We start from the raw sequence: 25,806 nt of genomic DNA, 5'->3' as shown, positions 1-25,806 counted from the left end.
AGAATTAGAGGAATTGATGTTATAAGATGATGGCTGTAACGATGGCTAGGTGAAGGGCGACAAGAGTTAAAAAAGGTGAAATGTTGATATTGCATTATAAAAAATGTTGATATTGCAACTATTTCTTAGATGAAGTGTTAGCTGTACCTAGTCGTCCTGTTTCTGATGAAATAGAAGCAGCACTAAAGTAAGTGCAACAGATATGGAATTCCTTGGAAGATTCTGTCGAGTAGCAAGCATTGAGATAATAATAAATGAGGAAGTATGACAAAGTATTATAAAAAGTATGAAAGGAAAAAGATTAAATTAATGTGAACTCCTAAGATGAGCAATTATACAGAATGAAGATAAAAGAAAGAGATGTCAACCTAGACAATTCGTAGGTGAAGGCATTGTAAAAGATGTTACGATTGACAGTGAAGGAACGACAGATAAGAAAGATATTGAACGAGGGGAGGCAGAAATCCTTGAATTTAAATATATAGTGTGTCAATTTGAAAAGCTGCCACACCCTATAATTTGGTCCCTATAGAAAATCTAAAAATATGCAAAACACGTCAAATTTATTTGTGAGGGGGACATTTTGTAGACCAATTTTCAACTAAATTACATCAACCCTATAGCGGAGCCGGAAACAACCCCCAAAATCTTTAATGGAAAGGGGGGTTGAGTGATACCTCATTTTGAAGGTCATTAAATTACCTTTTCAAAAATACCACATGCCTTATATTTCTTTCAGTACTTTTGGAAAAATCTTGGACTCAATACTCTAAAAAATTTTGGAGTTCTGAACTCTATACTTAATAACTTTACGGTTTTACTTGATTTTTCCAAAAATACTTAAAAAAAATACTCTAAATATTTCAACACCAAAAAAAATCAATTTGGAGTTCAATACTCCAAAAAATTTTTTGGAGTTCTGAACTCGTTATTTAATTATTAAAATTAATTACTTATTAAAAAATTAAAATTACTGAAAGGAAATATAATGTATGTGGTGTTTTTGAAAAGGCAATCGAACGACCTTTAAAATGAGGTATACTCAACCCCCCTTTCCATTAAAGATTTTGGGGGTTGTGTCCGCCCCCGCTAGAGGGTTAGTGTAATTTAGTTGAAAACTGGTCTATAAAATGTCCCCATCACAAATAAATTTGACGTGTCTTTGTATATTTTTTGATTTTCTATAGGGACCAAATTATAGGGGTAGCAACTTTTTAAATTGACACCCTATATACCTTTTTGTAAACTGGTTTTATCAATATTTTTCGACGACTTAGTTTGCATACCAATTTTTTTGTGTACTATGTTTTCTTTTAGCTTTATATCCTCTTGTAATGTTTCAATATCATTTGAAGGGTTAGTGTATTTGTCGGCATCTTCTTCACACTCTTCACATAAAATGTTTTCAGTAGTTGTAATACTTTTTGCATCAAGTTTCTTGTCAGTTTTCTTTTGAGTTATATTAGGCCTTGCATTTAGTTTCGTACTGATTTCTTTATAGTTTTGATAAGTTTTAGTTTGCATACCAATTTTTTTGTGTACTATATTTTCTTTTAGGTTTATACCTTCTTGTAATGTTTCAATATCATTTGAGGGGTTAGTGTATTTGTCACCATCTTCTTCACACTCTTCACATAAAATGTTTTCAGTACTTGTAATACTTTTTGCATCAAGTTTCTTGTCAGTTTTCTTTTGAGTTATATCAGGCCTTGCATTTGGTTTCGTACTGATTTCTTTATAGTTTTGAACATGTTTTATAGTAGTTTTGTCTTTATTGTTTTTAAATTCATTAATTGTCGAAACCTTATACAGTTTATCAGTTGAATTTTCTTCTAATTTTTTTGATTTTGCTACACATGATTCACATACATGATCTTTATCAGAAAAAAAAAACCAATCGCTTTCTTCGGTGGTTTTAATGCTTGAGATATGTGGTCGATCTTTTTCATTTACTGAATTTTTTGTAGAATCTGTCGTAGAATTTTGTAAAATTGGGTTAAGGATTTCAGTATTTCTAATAATGTTATTTGTTGGTATATATTGTACATCATTAATAATACATTCTTCACATTCCGTATTTTCTGAAAGATCTTCTAGTATATCAGAATCTTCAATGTTTTCGTTTGGTATTTGAAATTTTTTACGCATGACAAAATGTGACAAATTATTTTTGACATTTTTGATCAGTCTGATATACTTAGTTTGTATATTATAGTTTTAGGACTAATCTGTAAACTAGTATGGAAGATATGTATTCTATGTTACGTAATAATTGTTTTCACCCATTTTACAACAATAATATGTATAAACCTTGAATTATCTATGTCTTTCTGTTCGTTGGTAAAGATATATAATGATAAATATAGTGATGAATGAGAGACCATTAGTCCATGTTGTGAGATGGCTCCAATGTGAAAAAATTTATGATTCGGTTTCATTGCGGGTTCTTCTTAACCAATATCCCCTTTAAACAAATCAAAAGGGTGCCTGGCAATTTTTTTAAGCAGAAATAAACTCCCTGTGTCCGCTATTGTTCAACCTGATCATGGATGCAACAATAAAAAAGTAATGACTAAAAAAGATACTAAATGGGAGAAACACAATTTAAAATAATCTGCTATGCAGACAACGCAATACTTATCTCCCAAAGTTAAGACGATGTAGAACGTATGCTGCCCCAATTTAATTTAACCGCTTGAAAATTTAACACATTATTTTCCACAAAAAAGACCAAATGTATGGGTATAACAGCAAATCTACTAAGATATAAATTAGATCTGGAGGGTCAGATAAAAGAACAAGACTTCTTCTTCTTCTTCTTTTTAGCCTTCTATAGTCCACGTTTGGACATAGGCCTCTCCCAACTCCTTCCATCGGTCTCTATCTTGAGCAACATAATTGCAATTCGTTCCGGCTACTCTTTTAATATCATCAACCCATCTCATATGTGGTCTTCCTCTCGGTCGTTTACTTTGGTAAGGTCTCCAATTTTGTATCGTTGCATTCCAACGTTGGTCTTTTTGTCTAACAGTGTGGCCTGCGAAGCTCCATTTAAGTTTGGCAACTTTTGTTGTTATGTCCTCGACTTTTGTTTTTGATCTTACCCAGTCGTTCCTCTTTTTATCTGTCAGTCATATACCTAACGTTGCTCTTTCCATAGCTCTTTCTGTTGTGGCTAGTTTATTCATATTTGCCTTGGTTAGGGTCCAGTTTTGACACCCGTATGTCATGATAGGAAGGATGCACTGGTTGAACACTTTGGTCCTCAAATATTGAGGTATTTTGCGGTTCTTAAGTATCCAACCAAGGTTTCCAAATCCTGCCCATGCTAGTCTTGCTCTCCTATTTATTTCCGCACTTTGGTTTTCTTTGTCAAATTTCAGGATTTGGCCTAGGTATATATATTCCTGGACTTTTTCTATCTCACTGCCATTTATAGTTGTAGGTCTGGGGTCATCTGTGTTTGTAATAATTTTTGTTTTTCTTATATTCATTTTAGGCCGACGTATTAGGAGCTGCCTGCGAGTTCCTCTATCATAATTTGCAGTTCCTCGAATGAGCTCGCTATAATCACAATGTCGTCAGCGAATCTGAGGTGGTTTAGCTTCTTGCCATTAACGTTACTGCCATAGGTTGACCAATCTGTCGTTTTGAAGACGTCTTCTAGTGCTAGGTTGAAAAGCTTTGGCGATATTACGTCTCCTTGTCTCACGCCTCTCTTAATAGGGATGGGATTTGTATTTTCGTCTAGTTGTACTATCATAGTTGCATTTTCATATATATTATGTATTAGTTGTCTATATCTCGAATCTATTCTACAATTATTAATAGCTTGTTCTATGGCCCACATCTCGATACTATCAAACGCCTTTTCATAGTCTACGAAGGCAAGAAATACGGGTAGTTGGTATTCATTTGCCTTCTCTATCAATGTTCTCATTGTCAGCAGATGGTCTGATGTACTATATCCTTTGCGGAAGCCACTGGTTCCACTGGTTGGTAATTGTCCATTTTGTAGGTCAACCTGTTGTTAATAATTCTCATGAATAGTTTGTATACTTGACTGAGCAACGATATCGGTCTATAATTCTGTAGGTCACATTTGTCCCCTTTTTTGTGTAAAAGTATTACTAGACTTTCGTTCCAGTCTTTAGGGATCTTGCTATTATTGAGACATTTATTAAATAGCTCTCTTAGTATAGGGATTGTTACTGTTTTGCTTGTTTTTAAGAGCTCGGCAATTATACCGTCCTGCCCTGGAGCTTTATTATTTTTTAGTTCTTTTAAAGCTCTTTATATTTCGTATCCCTTTATATTTGGTAGTACTTCTGATCCCACGTTTTTTATTTTTCTTTTGACGTTCTCCTTTGTTGATTCATTAGGCTGGCTTTGCGAGCTGTACAAGCTATTGTAGAAGTCTTCGACTATTTTTGTTATCTTATATTTGTCCTTCTCTTCCTTACTATTTGCGTCTTTAATTTTGATGATTTTTTGAACACCCAGTGCGGGTCGTAGACATTTTAAGCCTCTGTTGTTTTCAATGACTCGCTCTATTAAGTTCTCGTTCCATTTTTGTAAGTCGCGTTTTAGTTCTTTTCTAATTGTTTTATTAAGTTCTATGTATTCTTGAGTATGGCGTTTGTTTTGCGTTAGTAGTTATCGTCTTTCCGTCATTAGTTGTTTAGTTTCGTTGCTTATTTTGTCTTCTTTCGTAATTGTTTTCTTTGCGACCTGTAGTCCGGCTTCGACAAGGTTCTTATTGATATTTTTGTTACTTTCGTCATTTTCATCTTGATTATGTGAAGGATCATATTTGAACTTATCCGCTAACACCTCTCGGAATTGCTCTTCATTTGTTTTTACTTTAAAGGCATCTATTCGCGTTTTTTTTAAATATTCTTTTTCTCTCTTCTTTCATGTTAATATTTATTTTTGCTCTAACTATACGATGGTCACTACCCGTTGTTACGTTGTTGATTGTTGTTACGTCTTCAAATATTCTTTTGTTGTTTGAGAGAAAATAGTCTATTTCATTTTTGGTGGTTCCGTTAGGTGCAACCCATGTCCACTTTCTGTTTGGTTTCTTTTTTTGTAGAAGGTATTCATAACATACATGTTTTCTTGTTCCAGGAATTCCATAAGTTTTTCTCCCCTTGTGTTTCTTGTGCCGAATCCAAAATTTCCAATCTTGCTTTCAGATTCTTCAATCTTACTTCCAATTTTGGCGTTAAAATCTCCCATTATTATTATTTTGGATTCTCTGTTTGTGTCTATAGCTTTTTTAAGATCTTCGTAAAAAGTATTTATTTCTTCATCAGTTGCCTTTTCAGTTGGAGCATAAACTTGCAAAATCTTTTATTTGGTTTTTGGATTTAGTTTTAAAATCATGTATATAACCCTGTCTGAGATGCTGTCAATTATTTGAATTTGTGATTTTCTCTTCTTGTTGATTAAGAAACCTACTCCACCGTATGTATAGAGCCTGTTGCCTGAATGCAAGTCCACATACAAGATAAAAGAACAAGACATAGAGTTTAAATATCTAGGCATCACACTATCTAGCTACAGAAAGCACGAAACAAAAGTGGAAAATCAAGTGAATAGAGCAAACAGAGCCGAAGGTTGCCTGAATGACACAATATCGAGAAATAAAAATATGGGAAAAAAATGAAAGCCAGAATAATTTACAAAACAGTCATCAGACCAATAATGACATACGTATGCGGCAGAAACACGACCTGATGAGATGGGATGAATAAACGTCGATAGTAAAACACCTAGAAATACATTATATACGACAGAGATGCAAGGTGGAGAATATTAATACCTTGGTAAGAAACAGAAAAGTAGAATTGAATTACCACACAAGCCAAATGACAACAAATATAGAGCAGTAAGGACGGCAAGAGACATTTCCCCAATAGTAAGACGATCAGTGGGAAGACCACGAAAACGATGGAAAGACAACTTACTGGAGGCCCAGTAAAAAAACAGGCGGGTTCATATCTATACGAAAAGAGGAAGAAGAACTTTTAGGTTTAACTGAAAATGTGATAAACGGTTTTTTACCCTTAAAAACCCACTCTTTTCCTCTTCCCCAGTCCAGATGGCCCATAAATTATTGTTTTTTTTATTTCTTTTATGTCTCTTATTTTCCAATTATTTTCATCCTGCTACTATTTTTTTGTCTCGAAAGATTATCGACCCTGGTCTATACTCTTTCGTGTATTGAAAAGTTAAGGTGACACATACTATAGACACTTTGATACCGAATGGCGAAAACTAAGAAGGTGGAAGTACTATAATACCCCCTTTGATTAAAATGTAACCTAACCTATATTATATTAATGCTTGCAAAGTATTACCTGTAAGCTCAATTTTTCCGGAGTGTACGCTACTAATATATGCTCCTTCGGAAGAAGTTATGGAACTTTCTAGTGCCTCTGATGTTTCTGATATTTTAACTATCAATTTTTTTTCGTGACCATCTGTAGCTCCTAATTTTTCTGGGGCTTCTGATATACCTTCATTTTCTTGCATTTTTGATGATCCTAATGTTACCTGCGCTCCTGGTATTTCATATGTTTCTAGTATTTCTAGTGTTTGTGATGTTTCTGGTATTTCTGACATTTCTTGTGCTTTTATCGTTTCCCATGTTTCTGTATCTGACGTTTCTGTTGGTTCTGTGTCTGATGGTTCTAATATTTCGAATAATTCAAATGTTTGCGATGTTTCTGATGTTTCTGATATTTCTGATGTTTCTGATATTTCTGACATTTTTGTTGTTTGTGATGTTTCTGGTAGTTCTGATATTTCTGATGGTTCTAATGGTTCTAATGTTTCTGATGTTTCTAATGTGTCTGACGGTTCTAATGTTTGTGAGGATTCTGATGTTTCTGATTTTTCTGACGTTTTTGTTGTTTCTGATTTTTCTGATGGTTCTGATGGTTCTGATGGTTCTAATGTTTCTGATGGTTCTGTGTCTGATGGTTCTATCACTTCGAATGATTTTAATATTTCTGATGTTTCTGATGCTTCTGATGCTTCTGATGTTTTTGATGTTTCTGTTTCTAATGTTTCTGATTGGTCTAATGTGTCTAATGGTTCTAATATTTCTGATGTTTCTGATATTTCTGACGTATTTGTTGTTTTTAATTTTTCTGATGTTTCTGATGTTTCTAATGATGATTCTGTGTCTGATGGTTCTAATATTTCGAATGATACTAATATTTCTGTTGTTTCTGATATTTTTGATGTTTCTGATGTTGTTGATGTTCCTAATGGTTCTAATGATTCTAATGTTTCCGATGGTTCTAATGTTTCTGATAGTCCTAATGTGTCTGAGGGTTGTAACATTTCTGAAGATGCTGATATTTCCGATATTTCTGAAATTTCTGTTATTTCTGAATTTTCTGATGATTCTGATGGTTCCATTGTGTCTGATATTTCAAATATTTCTAATGATTTTGCTATTTCTGATGTTTCTGACGTTTCTGATATTTCTAATATTTCTGATATTTCTGATGGTTCTAATAGTTCTAATATTTCTGATGGTTCTAATGTTTCTGTATCTGACATTTCTGTTGGTTCTGTGTCTGATGGTTCTAATATTTCGAATAATTCAAATGTTTGTGATGTTTCTGATGTTTTTGGTAGTTCTGATGTTTCTGATGGTTCTAATGGTTCTAATGTTTCTGATGTTTCTAATGTGTCTGACGGTTCTAATGTTTCTGAGGATTCTGAAGTTTCTGATTTTTCTGACGTTTTTGTTGTTTCTGATTTTTCTGATGGTTCTGATGGTTCTGATGTTTCTAATGTTTCTGATGGTTCTGTGTCTGATGGTTCTATCACTTCGAATGATTTTAATATTTCTGATGTTTCTGATGCTTCTGATGTTTGTGATGTTTCTGATGTTTCTGTTTCTAATGTTTCTGATGGTTCTAATGTATCTAATGGTTCTAATATTTCTGATGTTTCTGATTTTTCTGACGTATTTGTTGTTTCTAATTTTTCTGATGGTTCTGATGTTTCTAATGACGATTCTGTGTCTGATGGTTCTAATATTTCGAATGATACTAATATTTCTGTTGTTTCTGATATTTCTGATGTTTTTGATATTGCTGATGTTCCTAATGGTTCTAATGGTTCTAATGTTTCCGATAGTTCTAATGTTTCTGATAGTCCTAATGTGTCTGAGGGTTGTAATATTTCTGAAGATTCTGATTGATCCGATATTTCTGAAGTTTCTAATGATTCTGAATTTTCTGATGATTCTGATGGTTCCAGTGTGTCTAATATTTCCAATATTTCTAATGGTTTTGCTATTTCTGATGTTTCTGACGTTTCTGTTCCTTCTGTTGTTTTTGTTGTTTCTAACGTTTCTGACATTTCTGATGTTTCTAATGGTTCTAATGTTTCCGATGTTTCTGTTATTTTAGGTGTGTATATCTTTATTGGTATTTCTACTGTTTTCGGCGCCTTAGATGCCTCTGATGTTTCTTGTGTTTCTGGTGATTCTGATATTTCAAGTGTTTTTAACGTTTGTGTTATTTTTGTCTGTGTCTGTGGTGTTTCTGGTACTTCCGATGTTTTTTGTATATTCTGTGTTTCCGGTGATTCTTGTGTATTTAGTGTTACTGGAATTTTTATGGATTTTGTTGTTTCTGGTATTTTTAGTGTCTCAGTTGTTTGTGGTGTTTCTAATACTTCTGCTGTAGATTTTATTTGTGGTAGTTTTGATGTTTTTGTTAGTTCTAGTCCTTGCAGCTTTTCTTGTGTTTCGGTGGTTTTTAATATATTTGGTACTTCTGATATTTCCGGTGTTTGTGCAGTTTCTGAGGATTCTGCTACTTTTATTGTATTCGGATTTACAGTAATTTCTGTTGCCTCTGATATTCCTGACGTTTCATGTGTTTTTGATAATTTTAATTCTTTTGTTTCTGTTGTTTCTGGCGTTTTCATTATTTTTAGTACTTTTGATGTTCGAAATACTTCTGTTACTTTTGATTTTTCTTGTGTGGTTTTTTCTGATCTATTTGTTATTGCCAGTATTTCTGATGTTTCTAGTATTTCCAGTATTTCTGTAGTTTCTGGTGTTTCTTGAATTTCCGTTATTTGAGCTATTTCCAACGTTTCTGGAGATTGTGACATTTTAGTTACACTTGATGTTTTTGTTATTTTATTTAATGTTTTAACTCTTTCTGATATTTCTGAAGCATTTGTTGTTTCTTGAGGTCTTGATGTTTCCTGTATGATTTGCGTTTCTATTGTTTGTGGTACTTCTAATGTTACTAGAATTTCTGGTATTTCCGAGGTTTCTAGTGTTTCTGATGATGTAAATATTTCAGGTATTTCTGTTGCTTCCGCCATTTTTAGTGTTTGTAGATTTACTAATATTTTGGATACTTCTGATGTTCCTTGCATTTCTTCTGTTTCTGCAGTCTCTAATATATCTGAAAATTCTGTTATTTCAGGTATTTCAGCAGTTTCTGATGTTTCTATTTCTATTGTACTTGGTTTTGCAGTAATTTCTGGAGCTTCCGGTGTTTCAAATATTGTTGATGATTCTTCTATTTCTGGTAATCCTGATTCTTTTATTTTTACTGTTTCCGTTATTTCTAGTATTTCTGATACTTGTAGTATTTCTGTTACTTCTGATTCTTCTTGTGTGGTTCCTGATTTATTGGTCATTTCCAGTATTTCTGGTGTTTCTGGCATTTCCGGTATATCTGTGGTTTCTGTTGATTCTAACATTTCCAGCATTTCCGTGATTTCCGGCGTTTCTGGAGATTGTAATATTTCAGGTACACCCGATGTTCTTGCTATTTTGTTTGATGTTTTAGCTCTTTCTGATATTTCTGTAGCTTTTGTTGTATCTTGAGTCTTTGATGTTACTTGTACGTTTTGCATTTCTGGTGTTTGTACTTCGGGTACTTCTAATGTTACTAGAATTTCTGGTATTTCTGAGATTTCTAGTGTTTCTGATGATGTTAATATTTCAGGTGATATTTCGGATGCTTCTGATGTTCTTTGCATTTTTTTTGTTTCTTTGTTTTCCAATATTTTTGAAAATTCTAATATTTCAGGTGTTTCTGCAGTTTGTGATGTTTCCATCTCTATTATGTTTGGTTTTACAGTAATTTTTGGAGGTTCCAGTGATTCAGATATTTCTAACATTTCTTGTATATTTGTTGATTGTGTTTTGTTTTTTTCTGTTGCTTCTGACGTTTTTGATGTTTCTGATATTTTTATTGTATTGTATTTTACAGTAATTTCTGGAGCTTGTGATGTTTCAGATAGTTCTAATATCTTTTGTATTTCTGATACTACTAATTCTTTTGTTTCTGTTGTTCTTGGTGTTTCCGTTATTTCGGCTACCTGTGATATTTGTGTTAGCTGTAATATCTTTAGCGTTTCTGATGTTTGTAGTATTCGTGTTGGTGCTGATCCTTCTTGTGTAGCTGATTCTGATTTATTTGTTATTTCCAGTGTTTCTGATGTTTCTAACATTTCCGGTATTCCTGTGGTTTCCGATGTTTCTGGCGTTTCCATTATTTCTGCGATTTTAAATGTTTCTTCCGATTGGGATATTTCAGTTACACCTGAAATTTTTGTTAATTTTTTAAGTGTTTTAGCTCTTTCGGATATGTCTGAAGCTTTTGTTGTTTCTTGTATTGTTTGTGTTATTGCTGCTTTTAATCTCTCTGATGTTTGTGGTATTTCTAATGTTACTAGAACTTCTGGGATCTCCGATGTTTCTAGTGTTTCTGATGATGCTAGTATTTCAAGTATTTCTGTTGTTTCCGGCATTTTTTGCGTTTGTGGCTTTACTGATATTTCGGAAGCTTCTGATATTTCTTCTGCTTCTTCTGTTTCTGATAATTCTGTTTCTCCCGTTTCTAATGTTTCTGGTAGCTCTGAAATTTCAGGTGTGTCTGCGGTTTCTGGTGTGTCTTTGTTTATTGTTATTGTATTTGATTTTACAGTAAATTCTGGAGCTTCAGGTGTTGCAGATATTTCTGACGGTTTTTGTATTTCTGATTCTTTTGTTTCTGTTTTTTCTTGGGTTTCGGTAATTTCTAGTTCTTCTGATAGTTGTGTTATTTCTGATATTTCTAGCGTTTCTGATGTTTGTGACATTTCTGTTGCTTTTGATTTTTCTTGTGTGGTTTTCTCTGATTTACTTGTTATTTCCAGTGGTGCTATGGTTTCTATTTTCTCTATTTCTGTAGTCTCTGGTGATTCTAGAGTTTTCCTTATTTCGGTGATTTCCAATGTTGGTGGCGATTGCGATATTTCAGGTACACCTGTTGTTTTTATTTCTTTCAGTGTTTTAGCTTTTTCTAATATTTCTGAAGCTTTCGTCGTTTTTCGTGTTTTTTGTGTCTTTGCTCTTACATGCGTGACTGCTTTTAATGTTTCTGGCGTTTGTAATGCTTTAGGTATTTCTTTAATTTTTGTTATTTCTGATGTTTGTGGTGCTTCTATTGTTATTAAAACTTCTGGTATTTGCGAAGTTTCTGCTGATTCTGTCGTTTTTGCTATTTTAAGTGTGTACCGCTTTACGGGTATTTCCGATGCTTCCGATATTCCTTGTGTACCTTTTGTTTCTGATGATTCCAGTGTATTTGTTGTTTCTGGTGTTTGGGTCATCTCTAGTGCTTCTGACATTTTTAGTATTCCAAGCTGTTCTTGTGCTTGTGTTGCTTCTGATATTTCTAGGGTTTCTGGCGTTTTCAGTATTTCTAACATTTTTGTTTCTGAAACTTTTTGTGTTTCTGTTGTTTCTGTGGTTTGCGTGGTATTTTTATATATTTCAGTTGTATTTTGTTCAGTTTCGTGTTGTACTAATATTTCTGTTGATAATAAGTTATTAAAATATTCTTGAATAGTTTCAGATGTTGAAGTTGCACTGGTTTTAGTTTCAATGTTAGAAATTGTTACGTTTTGATACTCTGTTGTTCTGATTGGAGTCAATGATGGAACTATCACTGACGACTTTTGTATCAAGTTGCTTGTTCCATTTTGAATAAAGCTTATTTCAGTTTCTTCAAAAGTTTTTGTTTTTGTTGTTTCTGAGAAAACATTTTCAGTTTCAATTTTAGGTGTTTGTACAATGTTTGCTGGGAAGCTCACACTAGTTGAAGCTGTAGTTAGGGCAGATATTGTTGGTACTTCCTCTATTGTTTGCTTATGATTTCTTGACACATATTCGTGTATCTGCTGAACTGTCGTAGGTATTGCAGGCGTTAACTTAGGTGCTTGAGTACTAACTTGGAGCTTTTTACTAATCTGGAGATCAGAAATATGAGGTAAACCAGATGTTATCTTTTTCGTCTCTTTGTCTTTATGAGTAATTTTTGTTAGTTTTTGAGCACTTAAAGATGATGCTGTGAAAAATCTTTTTCCATTGTCTGTTTCTATTATTACGGATTTAGGACACTCTTCACATTCAAGTAAAGGTGTAGTTAGTAATTTTGCCGTTTCTATTTCTGCTTCTGGTATAAATTTAGTTTTAGTTTTTTGTCTAGCCTTCTTCTCTATAGTGGTTTTCCGTTTATCTGTGGGTAACCTTTCAGTTTCTCTTAAAGTTGTTGTATTTTCTTGTTCTTTGGTAAAAATTAATAATAGTTGTGTGGTAGCAGTAACAGCTGATATGTTTTTGGTGGTTAGTAGGTCTTCTAATATTTTTTCAGTACTTGGTTTATATTTATTTAACAAGTTAGGTTGTGACATAGTAAATAACCTGTCAGATGTTTTTGATGTAGTTAATAATCTTAAAATTGGTGAAGTATCGTACATCTTTTCCTCTCTGCTCGATTTTAACGTTTCCTTTTTGACATCAGTATATTCCTGAATTACTGGTACTATTTTTGGTTTAGTTTGATACTTTCTGGATACTGTTTCTGTGCTAACGTTGCCTATAACTGATGAATGTAACCATTTTTGTGACTGTGTAGTTGTTTCCATCTTAGTTATTGGTGATATCGTTTTTTCATGAAGCGATGGTTTTGTTACAGCGATTCCTTGATTTTTCAGACTTGAAGTACTGGATCGAAGTTTCGAAAACTTTGAATAAAATTGGTTTGAAATCTTGGTTTTTTCAGCTGTAGTTGTTTTAATTTGAGTATCAAATTTTGACGTCCTGCTACTTTGAGATGAGTACTTTTTCTCATCTGAAATTTTCAATTTTGTTGTCATCTTAGTAGCAATATTTGGCTTTGAAGATTCTTCTAAATTAGTTTTGGTTGTCCGTTTTGTGGTAGCATTTTGATCTTCTTCTTGTTTTATGCGTAGGGTTAGAGCTTCTGTTAGTCCTTCAAAACCTTTGCTAAATGTAGACGTCTTTTGGACTAGTGGTATTGATTCTGTTTCATCTGAAATACTAGAAGAGGAACTAATAGTTTTTAAAACACTTCTTAACGATGTCGAAGTTGTTGATTCTTCTTCTGTTTTAGAAACTTTTGTAATTGTCCTGTTTTGATAATTATAATCGTATGTTGTTGTTTCCATAGTTTGATTGTTTTTTGTTGACAGTTCTCCGAATTTTTCATTTGTATATGTAGTTTTAAACTCTGACTCTAAGAAACAAAAAATATTAGTAAATATTAAGTGAAGTAGAAATATGTCATATGACCATATAGGCTAAAATTATATTCAAAATAAGATAGATAAAAGGAACTACAACGTTAACGGGGTTTTATTATTTCATATGGTCAATGGACATCTATATATGAAAAAACCGCGGAGTGCTACCATTTAAAGGGGTGCGTTTTTGAGAAATGGGTAAATAAGTCCCTGGGCACATGTTACATTAGCGTGAGTTCTATGCACTTTTGGTACAAACATGTCTACATACAAATTGTTCCTGGTTAAATTTCCTATCTAAATATCACTTTTTAAAGTCAGTGATACTTTTTTCTACAAAAATATATTCAAAAGAAAAAGCACAAAGAAACCCAAAAGAAATATTTTTTTTTTGTCCCATAACTTTTGTCCACGAGGATTATAGGTATAGATATTGCTTTACAGAAAAAAAAACCTACATATTTCTTCTTTAAAATATTGTTTAGTAGAGGTAATTAGGATTTATAGTTTTCGAAATATGATTTTTCAAAATTCGCCACTCACAGCAATTTTGGCCAATTTTCCTTGTTATTTCGCAAATATTGTTCTGTAACTTTCTTCTACGTAACTTTAGTTATATGCAATAATACACGTAATAGGACTAGAAATCAAATAACTTTAAAATGGTCTACTGTATAACGTTGTACGACTTTTTTTAAAGAGATTATGGTTTTTCAAATTTCCTATACTTTTAACGGTTTTTTATAATATAATATAAAAATAAAATAATATTATTATATAATATATTATATATATTGTATATAATATAATATTATATTATATATTATATATTATATAATACCTAATATAAAAATAATATTATTTTTTACATTTTTTACGATTACTGTTGAAATTTCTCATTATAACTTTTTTTTTCTTGTACATGAATGTACCATATATTGCTCAATAAAGAGGGCTTACTTTCTGTTCTTTAAAATGGTGTATCATCTATACTTAAATATGTAATGGAAACCGAGTGATTTTACAAAAATTATATAAACATTAGTCTTAGAAAACATCACTTCAGTTAAAATTATTTAAACGTTGACATTTAAAAAAATTTTCAAAATCAAAGTCCATCTCTTCGTTAGCATTAGCTCCAATATCTTCCTCTGACACCTCAGTTATCTTAGTACACAGTTCCCACAATTAGTACCCATGCACATGCACCCTTTGCAGAATATTGAACAACTAATTCCTATCTTCCTACAACCGCAGTTTTTTGTACATCCTTTGGTACATTTACATGCTATTTTTTTCAAGCGAAGCTTGTGGTGCAGGAGCTTTGACAGTAAATATTGGAATTAATCCATATTTTGAAGTTTGCCCGGCCGAGTCAATTGGATCCAAAGTATTACCTATAAAAAATAAGATTCAATCATAACACACAATCACATAAAAAAGTTATAATGAGGAATTTAAACAATAATCCTAAAATCAAAAATCGTTGCAAGTACTTATTAAATTTTGAAAAAGCATACCTTATTCAAAAATAATCCTAGAATTTTTTATAATACACCATTTTAAAGTAAACAGAATAAACTTTTTTTTATTATATAATATATACCTAAATGAAGAAAAAAAAAGTTATAATGGGAAATTTAAAAAATAATCGTGAAAAATATAAAAACTCGTTAAAAGTATTAAGTCTTGAAAAAGATAACCTCTTTAAAAGAAGTCGTACAACATTACACAGTAGATCATTTTAAAGGTAATTGATTTCTATTGCTTTTACATGTACCATTGCATATGCCTAAAGCTACGTAGAAAAAAGTTACAGAACAATATTTGCGAAATAACAAGGAAAATTGCACAAAATTGCTGTGAGTGGCGAACTTTGAAAAATCATATTTCGAAAACCTTAAATCCTAATGACCTTTACGAAATATCATTTTAAATACAAACCATGTAAGTTTTTTTTCTGTGAAGCAATGTCTATACCTATATCCCCGTGGACAAAAGTTATGGGACAAAAAACAAAATTTCTTTCTTTTTGGTTTCTTTGTGCTTTTTTTTGAATATATTTTTGTAAAAAAAAGTATCTTTGACTTTAAAAAGTTATATTTAGATAGAAAATTTAACCAGGAACAATTTTTATGTAGACATGTTTGTACCAAAAGTGCATAGAACTCACCCTAATGCAATTAAGTTAATAATAAAACCCCGTTAACGTTGTAGTTCCTTTCTATAGTACATAATCAATAGCCTAATATAGGTACTCGTATTATAAAATAAGAAGACATGCTTAAAAATATAAAGCACCTGGTAAAGAGAGTGTCTCATCGAACGATTGAAACTTAATAATTATAAACTACTCAAATAGCTTAAAATTATATTTAGCAAATGTCTTCCCAAACTGAAGTTCCCGGATAATTAGAATAAGGTGATGATCGAGCCAATACATAGAAAAAAGACATACAATATATTATGTACATGAATCAATTGCATGTGCAAATGCAACTATTACCTAAGATAATAATCAAAAGATTTATGGTACGTTTAGCAGTAAATGGTTGTCTTCAATGGTCAATACTTGTACTAGTACTTCAATAGTATAAAAGGCCCGGTTTCAGGTAAAATTTAAATATGTCTGAATGTTTGTTTTTCTATAATCTTAGCAATTAAAATAGATTTAATTTATTTTAAAACTCATTTGAAAACATTAATTTCGGGTATATAAGGCAAAGCAAAATATTTTACATCCGTTTTTTTGTTTTTGTTGTCGTAATTATTGCAAATTTTGTGGATTCTTTGCTTTATTATAGGAGTACCGTCTAGTTAGTGTTAATTGTCAAACGACCAACTCTATCTACCTCGGTTGCTTATCGCTCCGGGTGGGTCTTAACAATGGGCCAGGTCAGATAAATTTAATAATATTTACGACCTCACTAATTGAAGTCAACCATTTACTGCCAAACAAAGCATACACATAAACTCGAAGTATACCAGTAACCAGAGGAGAAAGCAGGAAGCAGGTATCTGGAAAAATTACAGTACACCAGATCATACTAAAAATTAAAGAACTTCATTATGTATAGAAGATACAGATTAAAGTATTTAGATACCTACTAGTCTAGTAAAATAAAATTACACTACATGTAAATCAAAATGTAAATTCGTACAGGTTGGAACAAATTTTATATCAAAGTTTAAGTGAATACAAAAGATATTTTCAACAAATTATCCAAATCATATAAGGGGATCATTGTTCAAATAATTAAAAAGGGGTCATTTTTGCACAATAGTTACTTTCTTAACTACTGAGGCAATTTACATTTTAATGAAGATCTTTAGGGCTTTTTTCTACAAAGCTGAAGGACAAATCTTTCACCTAAGACTTAGTAAATTAACTTTGACCCCCTATTTACTTAAATAATTATATACAGGGTGTCCAGAAACTCTACCGACAAACGAAGACAGGAGATTCCTCAGATAATTTTAAGACAATTTAACCCAATTTACCTAGTTCGAAAATGCTTCTGAAGGGAGCTAGAGCTCTTTGAAGATGGCGTCATGAAATTAGTTTTTCTTAAATACCACCAGAAGACTTCTATTTAGAAAAACGAAAATTGGTATGCCTATTTACTTTTCAGAGATGAATCGATTCCATCGATTGCAAATTTCTAGTACCGGTCATAGGCGCCCGTTTTGGGTAGAGCAACGGGTATTTTATCGTATAACTTTTTGGTCCTTAACTTTTATGCATTTTTGACACTGGATTATTAAATTGTGAGGTATTCTAGTACTAAAAGGTACTCTTGCTTTTTAAGTCGGTAGGATGCACCGTTTTCTAGAAAAATCGATTTGAAAGTTTTTCGTTTTTGGAATTTGAAAAAAAATTGAAAGAATTTCTCAACAAAAAACGAAGTATTTTACCAACATAAAGTAAGAGTAACTTTTAGTACTCGAATACCTCATAATTTAATAATCTAATGTCAAAAATGCTCGAAAATTCAAGACAAAAACATTATGCTATAAAATAACTGTTGACCTACCCAAAACGGACGTCTATGACCAGTACTAGAAATTCGCAATTAATGAAATCGATTTATCTCAGGAATATAAATAAATGTACCAGTTTTTGTCTTTCTAAACAGTTTTTTTTTGAAATTTTTTTTTGTAATTCAGAAAGTGAAAAATTTTCAAATCGATTTTTCTAGAAAACGGTGTGTCCTACCGATTTAAAACAAGAGTACCTTTTAGTACTAGAATACTTCACAATTTAATAATCCAGTGTCAGAAATGCATAAAAGTTAAAGATAAAAAAGTTATGCGATAAAATAACCGTTGCCCTACCCAAAACGGACGCTTATAATCGGTAGGTACTAGAAATTTGCAATGTATGGATTAGATTCATATCTTGAAGATAAATACGCGTACCAATTTGTGTTTTTCTAAATAGAAGCGTTCTGGAGGTATTTAAGAAAAACTAATTACAAGACGCCATCTTCAAAGAGCTTTAGCTCCCTTAAGAAGCATTTTCGGCCTAAGTGAATTGGGTTAAATTATCTTAAATTTACCTGAGGAATCTCCTGTCTTCGTTTGTCGGTAGAGTTTCTGGACACCCTGTATAAAATTTAAAAATCAAATTTGCAAAAAAATATTCTTTGCGTTTTAAGTAAGCAATATAAATTATTTTATTTAATAGGAGAAGTTGCGACATGTTACCAGTATTAAGCAAAATTTTTTTTTAAATATTTAATAATTTATGAGATATTTCATTTGTTTATTAAATGTTACTATATTTTCATTTGCAAAAACGCGGTTGTTACCAAAAGAATATAAACCTAACTAAAATCTCATTACTTTTATTTTTGTATGTGTTTTCAATAAATGTACTGATATATTTAAATTTTAATTTAACTCCCCTCTAAAATGACATTTGAAAATTGTTCTAATTTGTTTATAATTTGTTTTTTAATAACGTCAGGGGATTACACATTTTGAAATGCTGTATCGATAATTGGGTTCCTGGGAATTTTTCACTAATTAACAAATTTTTTTGTCGTTTTTTCTTCTTCTTTTTTTTCCTTATAGAAAAAGATATAGTTTTGCTTATAGAGGGGGTTTCATTAAGAATGTCCAATCTCTGAGTTGTCGATTCTAGACCTCAAAATATTAAGATTTAACCAAGACGACTTAAATAAAATATGGCTCCTTATTGAGTTACAGGGTGTTTTATTTAAAAATTTAAAGATTATTTGTGCTCAGTATTTTAAACCTATCCGACTTATCCTTTTCATACTTGGTAGAAAGTGTAGGTACTATACACTCTATGAAATTATGTTAAATACAGGTTTCCGGCTATTACCAGAGGCGTACGACAGGGGAAAGCAAATGGTTGACCCTTCCCAAATTCTACGTCACTGGCGAAATTGCCATTTTAGCGCAATTTTTAGATTCTCCAATACTCTTTATGTAAATAACTTACTCTTCACTCGTAACGATAAAGTCATTAGTTTTCGAGATATTGAAGTTAAACATGTAACGGTACAGTTATTTTGATTAATCTTTTGGGCCGCTTAATTTTTAATTTCAAACATCTCGAAAGCTAATGATTTAATCGTTAAGACTGAAGAGTATATTATTCATTCTTAACGATAAAATCATTAGTTTTCGAGATATTTGAAACTAAAAATTAAGATGCACAATAAATTAACCAAAATAACTAAATAATTGTGCCGTTACATGTTTAACTTCAAATATCTCGAAAATTAATGACTTTATCTTTACGAGTACAGAGGATGTTATTTGCATAGAGAGTATTGGAGAATCTAAAAATTGTGCTAAAATCTAAATAAAAACATGTTGGTCTGAAATGAATATTTTTGAAGTTATACTTCTTTAGGCGCGATTTCATTGAGGGTGAAATTTTATTAATCTGCGCGCATGCGCACACAGGCAGTATGGAGTTAGTTACTAAATGTTTTAATTTATGTATGTATCAGTCCAGAAAAGGTGTGGAAAGGATATATTAGTGTTTTTAAATATATTTTTCTACAAACGTGTTAAAAATGCAATTTTTAGGACTCCATAGGAGCGTTAAAAATGCTACTTTAAGGCACTAGTGCTTTAAAATTTTTAAGCCACTGCAGTTAAAAGTGAATTGTCAAATTGTGAAACGTCAAAATGTTTATATTTCATTTATTAACATTAATATTAATAATACAACTTGCGCAATTTGAAAAAGGTGGTTTAAAAGGTTTTTCATTATAATTTTGTGTCTTTGGATTTGTCTTCCTTGGGCGTAAAATAATAAAACATCTATTTTTATATTTCACTTGTCAACGCGATGTATAATTATTTATATCTGAAACGTAAGTAGCATGCGCCTTGATGGCCGTGTTGGTAGAGTATTGGACCAAAGATCGAGAAATCGCGAGATTGCGGGTTCAAATCCCGAACGATTCATACTTTTTTCTTTTTTTTTTTAATATTTGGCATTGTTAAGTTTTGGTTAATTTTTGGTAAATATTGTTAATGTTTTGTATTGTAACTGTTAAGTAGGTATATTTATTTCGTTGAAATTACATTATAATAGAAGTATATCTTCTTACGTGCGTACAAAGTACACACACATTCTTTTTTTTAATAGTAAAACAAAAAAAGGGCTTAACTGAATTAGAACAAAAACCTATATTATAATTATTTCATACTTATAATACTTATTCATATTCATATACCATGTCAGACAGTGTTATATTGAATTTACTGAATTATCTTGTTTGTGGAACACGTTTACAAAGCATTTCATATCATGCGATGTGAGTTGCATACTATACAAACTATTAATAAGTGATGCATTTTCTATTTAATGAGAAACGAACATTCCACATGTATAGATGTATGCGCTCTGAGCTTCGCTGGTGTCGCTCCTGGCGGATTACTAATTCAACTTTCACCGGTAATTTTTAAATTTATTATTTAATTTTTATCGCTTAATATTTACAACGCTAAAAAGTTATTAAATTGTAATAGATTTTTTTAAGATTTTGCTAATCATTTTGACGTTCTATTGATGAAATATTAATTTCTTACTTCGAATACTTTCACAATTATCGTGTAGATGGCGCCAAGATTAATAGATTAATTTATAATAACATATTACGGAACATTAAAAAAACGTAAATTCAGTATTTAAAACGTAAGTATATTTAAGGTAAAAATATATACCACAGCTTTGACCAACTAATATTTTTTATAATTAATGTTTTTAATTTTAATTTTAAATTAATCACTTTGACATTTATGTCAAATTTCCGGTAATCGTTTACAGACTTGCCACTACTGGCGCTCGCGAATTTATAAATATCCCCTCTACGTACGAGCTCACAGCGTATAGTCAAAGTGTTTAGGTGGCAACATTTTGAAAATGTACCAGAAATGATTAAATTGTACTTTTGTACAAATATTGGCTAATTGTATCAAATTGGTACAATTGTACCAACTCTGGCAACGCTGGCTAAAATGGCAATTTTACCAGTGACGTAGAATTTGGGAAGGGTCAACAATTTACTGTCCCCTGTCGTACGCCTCTGGTAATAGCCGGAAACTTGTATTTAACATAATTTAATATGATGTATAGTACTTACACTTTCTACCATGTATGAAAAGGATACTCGACGTATAGTTTTAAAATACTGAGCAAAAATATATTTTTTTTATTTTTAAATAAAACACCTTGTAACTCAATAAGGAGCCATATTTTATTTAAGCGATTCTGGCTATAACTTAATATTTTGAGGTCTAGAATCTACAACTCAGAGATTGAACATTCTTAGTGAAACCCCCTCTATAAGCATAACTATATTTTTACTGTAAGAAAAAAGAAGAAGAAGAAAAAACGACAAAAAAATTTGTTAGTTAGTGAAAAATACCCAGGAACCCGATTATTGGAACAGCATTTCAAAATGTTTAATCCACGCGACGGATTAAAAAAAAAATTATAAATAAATTAGAGCAATTTTCAAACGCCATTTTAGAGGGGAGTTAAATTGAAATTGAAATTCAATACATTTGTCGAAAACATACATAAAAATGTTCTCTTTTATATTTTTTTGGAACAACTGCATTTTTGCGATTGAAAATACAGTAACAATTATTAAACAAATTAAATATCTCATAAATTACTAAATATTTTTTAACCAATTTTTTTTGTCTAATACTGGTAATATAGTGCAACTTCTTCTATTAAATAAAATAACTTATAGTGCTTATTTAAAACGCAAATAATATTTTTTTGCAAATTTGATTTTTAAATTTTATATATAATTATTTAAATAAATAGGGGGTAAAATTTAACTACGAAAGTCTTAGGTAAAAGATTTATCCTTCAGCTTTGTAGAAAAAAATCCTAAAGACCTTCATTAAAATGTAAATTACCTCAGCAGTTAAAAAAGTAAAAATTGTGCAAAAATGACCCATTTTTAATTATTTGAACAATGATCCCCTCATACGATTTGGATACTTTTTTGAAAATATCTTTCTTATTCACCTAAACTTTGATATAAATTCATTCCAACCTGTACGGAATTACGTTTTGATTTTTTTAAATTTTATTAAGCTATACCTAAACACAGCGAAGGAAATATAGACCACTGATAAAAGTCGACAAAAGAACAAGGAACTTAGTTGTCGTTTCATAGTTTTCGTGGTCTTCCCACTGATCGTGTTCCTATTGGGGAACCGTCTCTCGTTGTCTTTACTGCCCTATTTTTTGTCATTGGGCTTATGTGGTCGTTCCATTCTGCTTTTCTGTTCCTTACCCAGTACTTATTTTTCTAGACTTTCCATCCCCGTTTGCATATCTGTACTCCTAGCTCTGCACCGTAGTGTATTACCACAAATTTTCCAAGGGTTTTCATCTCTGATATTTCTAACACTCTTTTTGTCCTCCCTTTGTCAGGTGGTGTATCAGCCGCGTATGTTATTATTGGTCTGATTACTGTTTTTTTAATTCTGCCTTCCAATTAATTCTCAAATCCGTGGCTAATGGATTATGTCCGAAGCCATCTACCACCCTGACACACACACATTTAATTCTCGATATTTTGATTTTTTCATATTGTTTCATTAAATCAACCTGCGGCTCTGTTTGCTCTATTCACTTGATCTTCCACTTCTGCTTCGAGCTTTTCGTAGCTAGATACTGTGATGCCTAGATATGTAAACTCCATCACTTGTTATATTATCTGAAACTCCAGTTCTAATTTACATCTTAGTAGATTTACTGTTGTACCCATATATTTGGTCTATTTTTTTTTGAGAAAAAATAGATTTATTTTTTGGGGAAATTTTGTCTATTTTGGGGAAATTAACATGTTAAATTTTTTGGCGGCTATATTAAATTGGTGCAGCATACCTAATTTGTAAATCATCTTCACTTTGATAGATTATTATTGCATCGTCTGCGTAGCAGATTATTTTAAGTTGTGTTTCTCCCATTTAGTATTTCTTTTTAGTTCTTTTTTTTATTATTTCATCCATTATCAGGTTAAATCATAGAGGACTCAGGTAATCCCCCCGCCTTATCATATTGGCAGCTTCAATTTGGTCAGTTAGTTCTTTTTATAATCTTACTTCTATTGTGGTGTTCTGGTAGATATTTTAGATATTTTTAATTATTCCTACAGGTGTATCTCTTACAGTAAATTTCCTCCAAAAAATTTCGCTTCTCAAAAAATCAGATTCAACCTCGGGGATTTTAATAATCATAATGTTCATTGGGGCTACGCTTCAACTGATAAAAATAGAGATCTTGTGGAATCGTGGGCTGAACAAAACAACCTGGCACTGCTGCATAACCAAAAACTGCCCTATTCGTTCCAGAGCAAAGTATGGAAGAAAGGTTACAACCCTGATCTCACCTTCATCAGCATGTCTTTAGAGGACCGTTGCGTTAGAAGGGTATATAAGCCTATACCAAAGACACAACATAGGCCCGTGGGAATAATCGTATATAGCGCTATTAAAGCTCCCAAAATCACTTTAAAACGAAGGTTTAATTTCAAAAAAGCGAACTGAAAAAAACATACTGATGAATTGGAAACACAAGTGAAAAACATAGTCACGATCCTCAAAAACTATGATGCGTTCATCATACTTGTAAAACGAACCTTATGTAAACATATACCCAGAGGATATCAACAACAATACATATATGGTCTGAATGACGAAGTAAAAGACATTATGACAAAGTACACCGAAGAATATAGTAAAGACCCATTCAGCGAAGTTACGGCAGAGATAGGGGAGAGACTGCAGCAAATACTAAGCGCCTCCAGACAAGAACGGCGAAGCGAGACATTAAGTAAAATGGATATGACGCACAGTAGTAAGCATTCTTGGAATATGATCAAAAAACTTAATGGTGATCCCACAGAGATGAAAGGGCCATGTGCAATAACGCCAAATCAGATAGCCCACCAACTGCTTCTGAATAGCAAAGCAAACCATCGTTGCAAAACGCCAAAGATTATAAGAACTCAAGACCAGGAAACAACTCTCTTGCAAAACCCATTTACCATCGAAAAGCTCAAAAATGGTATTGACTCTATGAGAAATAGAAAATCCCCTGGGGTGGACGAAATCCTAACAGAGCATATAAAACTCTTCAGGGAAAAAGCGAGACAATGGGTGCTCGATCTATTTAACATATGTCGCTCTACCTACCAGATTCCAAAACTGTGGCGTAAATCAAAAGTAGTAGCCCTTCTGAAACCTGGGAAAGACCCTGAACTACCGGGTAGCTACCGTCCGATATCTCTGTTATGCCATTTGTATAAATTGTATGAACGCCTCAATTTGAACTGCATCCAGGAAAAATTAGATGCAAAACGAATCCCACAACAAGCAGGCTTCAGACCAGGTAAATCATGCACAGGCCAAGTGCTGAACCTAACAGAGTACATAGAGGAGGGATTTGAACAGAAAGAGATAGTGGGAGTAGCCTTGATAGACCTCACAGCGGCCTATGATACCATAAACCACAGAACCTTGCTAACTAAGATCTATAACACTGTGCTTGACTATGACCTGGTAAATATCATTAGATCACTATTGTGTAATAGACGCTTCTACGTTGTGCTAAATGGAAAAAAGAGCAGATGGAGAACCCAAAAAATGGCCTACCTCAAGGAAGCGTTCTGGCGCCGTCCCTATTTAACATCTACACGCTTTTGTTTACGCTGACGACCTTGGTATCGCCGTAAAGGGGAAAACAATCACACAAGTGGAGTCGACAATGGAAGAGGCGTTAAACATGATGTCAACTTACTACAAACAAAACTCATTAAAACCAAACCCTACAAAAACCCAAGTATGTGCATTCCATCTCAACAACCATCTGGCGCATGTAAAACTGAATGTTTCTTTGGAGGGACAACGCTTGGAACATACTGATAGGTCCAGATATCTTGGAGTGATACTAGACCGGTCACTAACGTATAAATTCCACTGTAAGAGCACAAGACAAAAGGTTTCTACGAGAAACAACCTTCTCCGGAAACTTGTAGGGAGCAAGTGGAGTGCGAACCCCCACGTCTTAAAGTCAACAGCTGAGGCCTTATGTTTCTCAACAGGGGAATATGCTTGTCCCGTTTGGGGTAGATCTAGACACGCCCAACAAGTCACCACGGCGTTGAAGTAAACATGTAGAATAATGACCGGTTGCATGAATCCTACCCCTCTACCCCTACTGTACCGGGCAGCTGGATTCGCATCACCAGACGACCGTAGATGCGCCTCACAATATGTGGAGAAATTCAGGCAAACTTTCGATGAAAGGCACCAATTATACGGGTTTGACGAACCGCCAGGAATCAGCCGACTTAAATCAAGGAAAAGGTTTATGAGAAATGTCAGCGTCGAACCACCCGAACTGTTCCCCCTACATCCAGAACGACCTAATGGAATAAACCTGGACTGGAGAACCTGGCGGCCACTCAACCGCATACGCACAGGTGTTGCCTCTGTAAAACAGAACCTAATTAAATGGGGCATCAAGACAGATAACGACGCGCTTTGTGAATGTGGGGAAATACAGAACGTGGAGCACCTGAGTGTATGCAGACTTTGCCCATCACAGTGTACCCTCGATGATTTATGGCTCGCAAATACAAAGAGTGTAGACGTGGCCCGATATTGGGCAGAAAAACTGTAGTCGGATCCAGACACGAAAAA

General features: G+C 32.6%; 1 protein-coding gene across 3 annotated transcripts in view; it reads right to left on the bottom strand.

The window, feature by feature from the left end:
* The window catches only part of LOC114325177 (serine-rich adhesin for platelets-like), a 116,008-nt gene that overhangs the window by 53,754 nt on the left and 36,448 nt on the right, over positions 1-25,806 (bottom strand). For all 3 annotated transcript variants that reach the window (XM_028273168.2, XM_050662922.1, XM_050662921.1), the window contains exon 7: positions 6,366-13,580. In XM_028273168.2, the coding sequence (XP_028128969.2) occupies positions 6,366-13,580 (7,215 nt within the window). The remainder of the gene's footprint in view (positions 1-6,365; positions 13,581-25,806) is intronic.

This window comes from Diabrotica virgifera, chromosome 9 (genome assembly GCF_917563875.1).
Source record: "Diabrotica virgifera virgifera chromosome 9, PGI_DIABVI_V3a".
NCBI lineage: Eukaryota > Metazoa > Arthropoda > Insecta > Coleoptera > Chrysomelidae > Diabrotica > Diabrotica virgifera.
The sequence above is the reverse complement of the archived record's forward strand: the minus strand, read 5'-3'. Positions and strand labels throughout refer to the sequence as shown.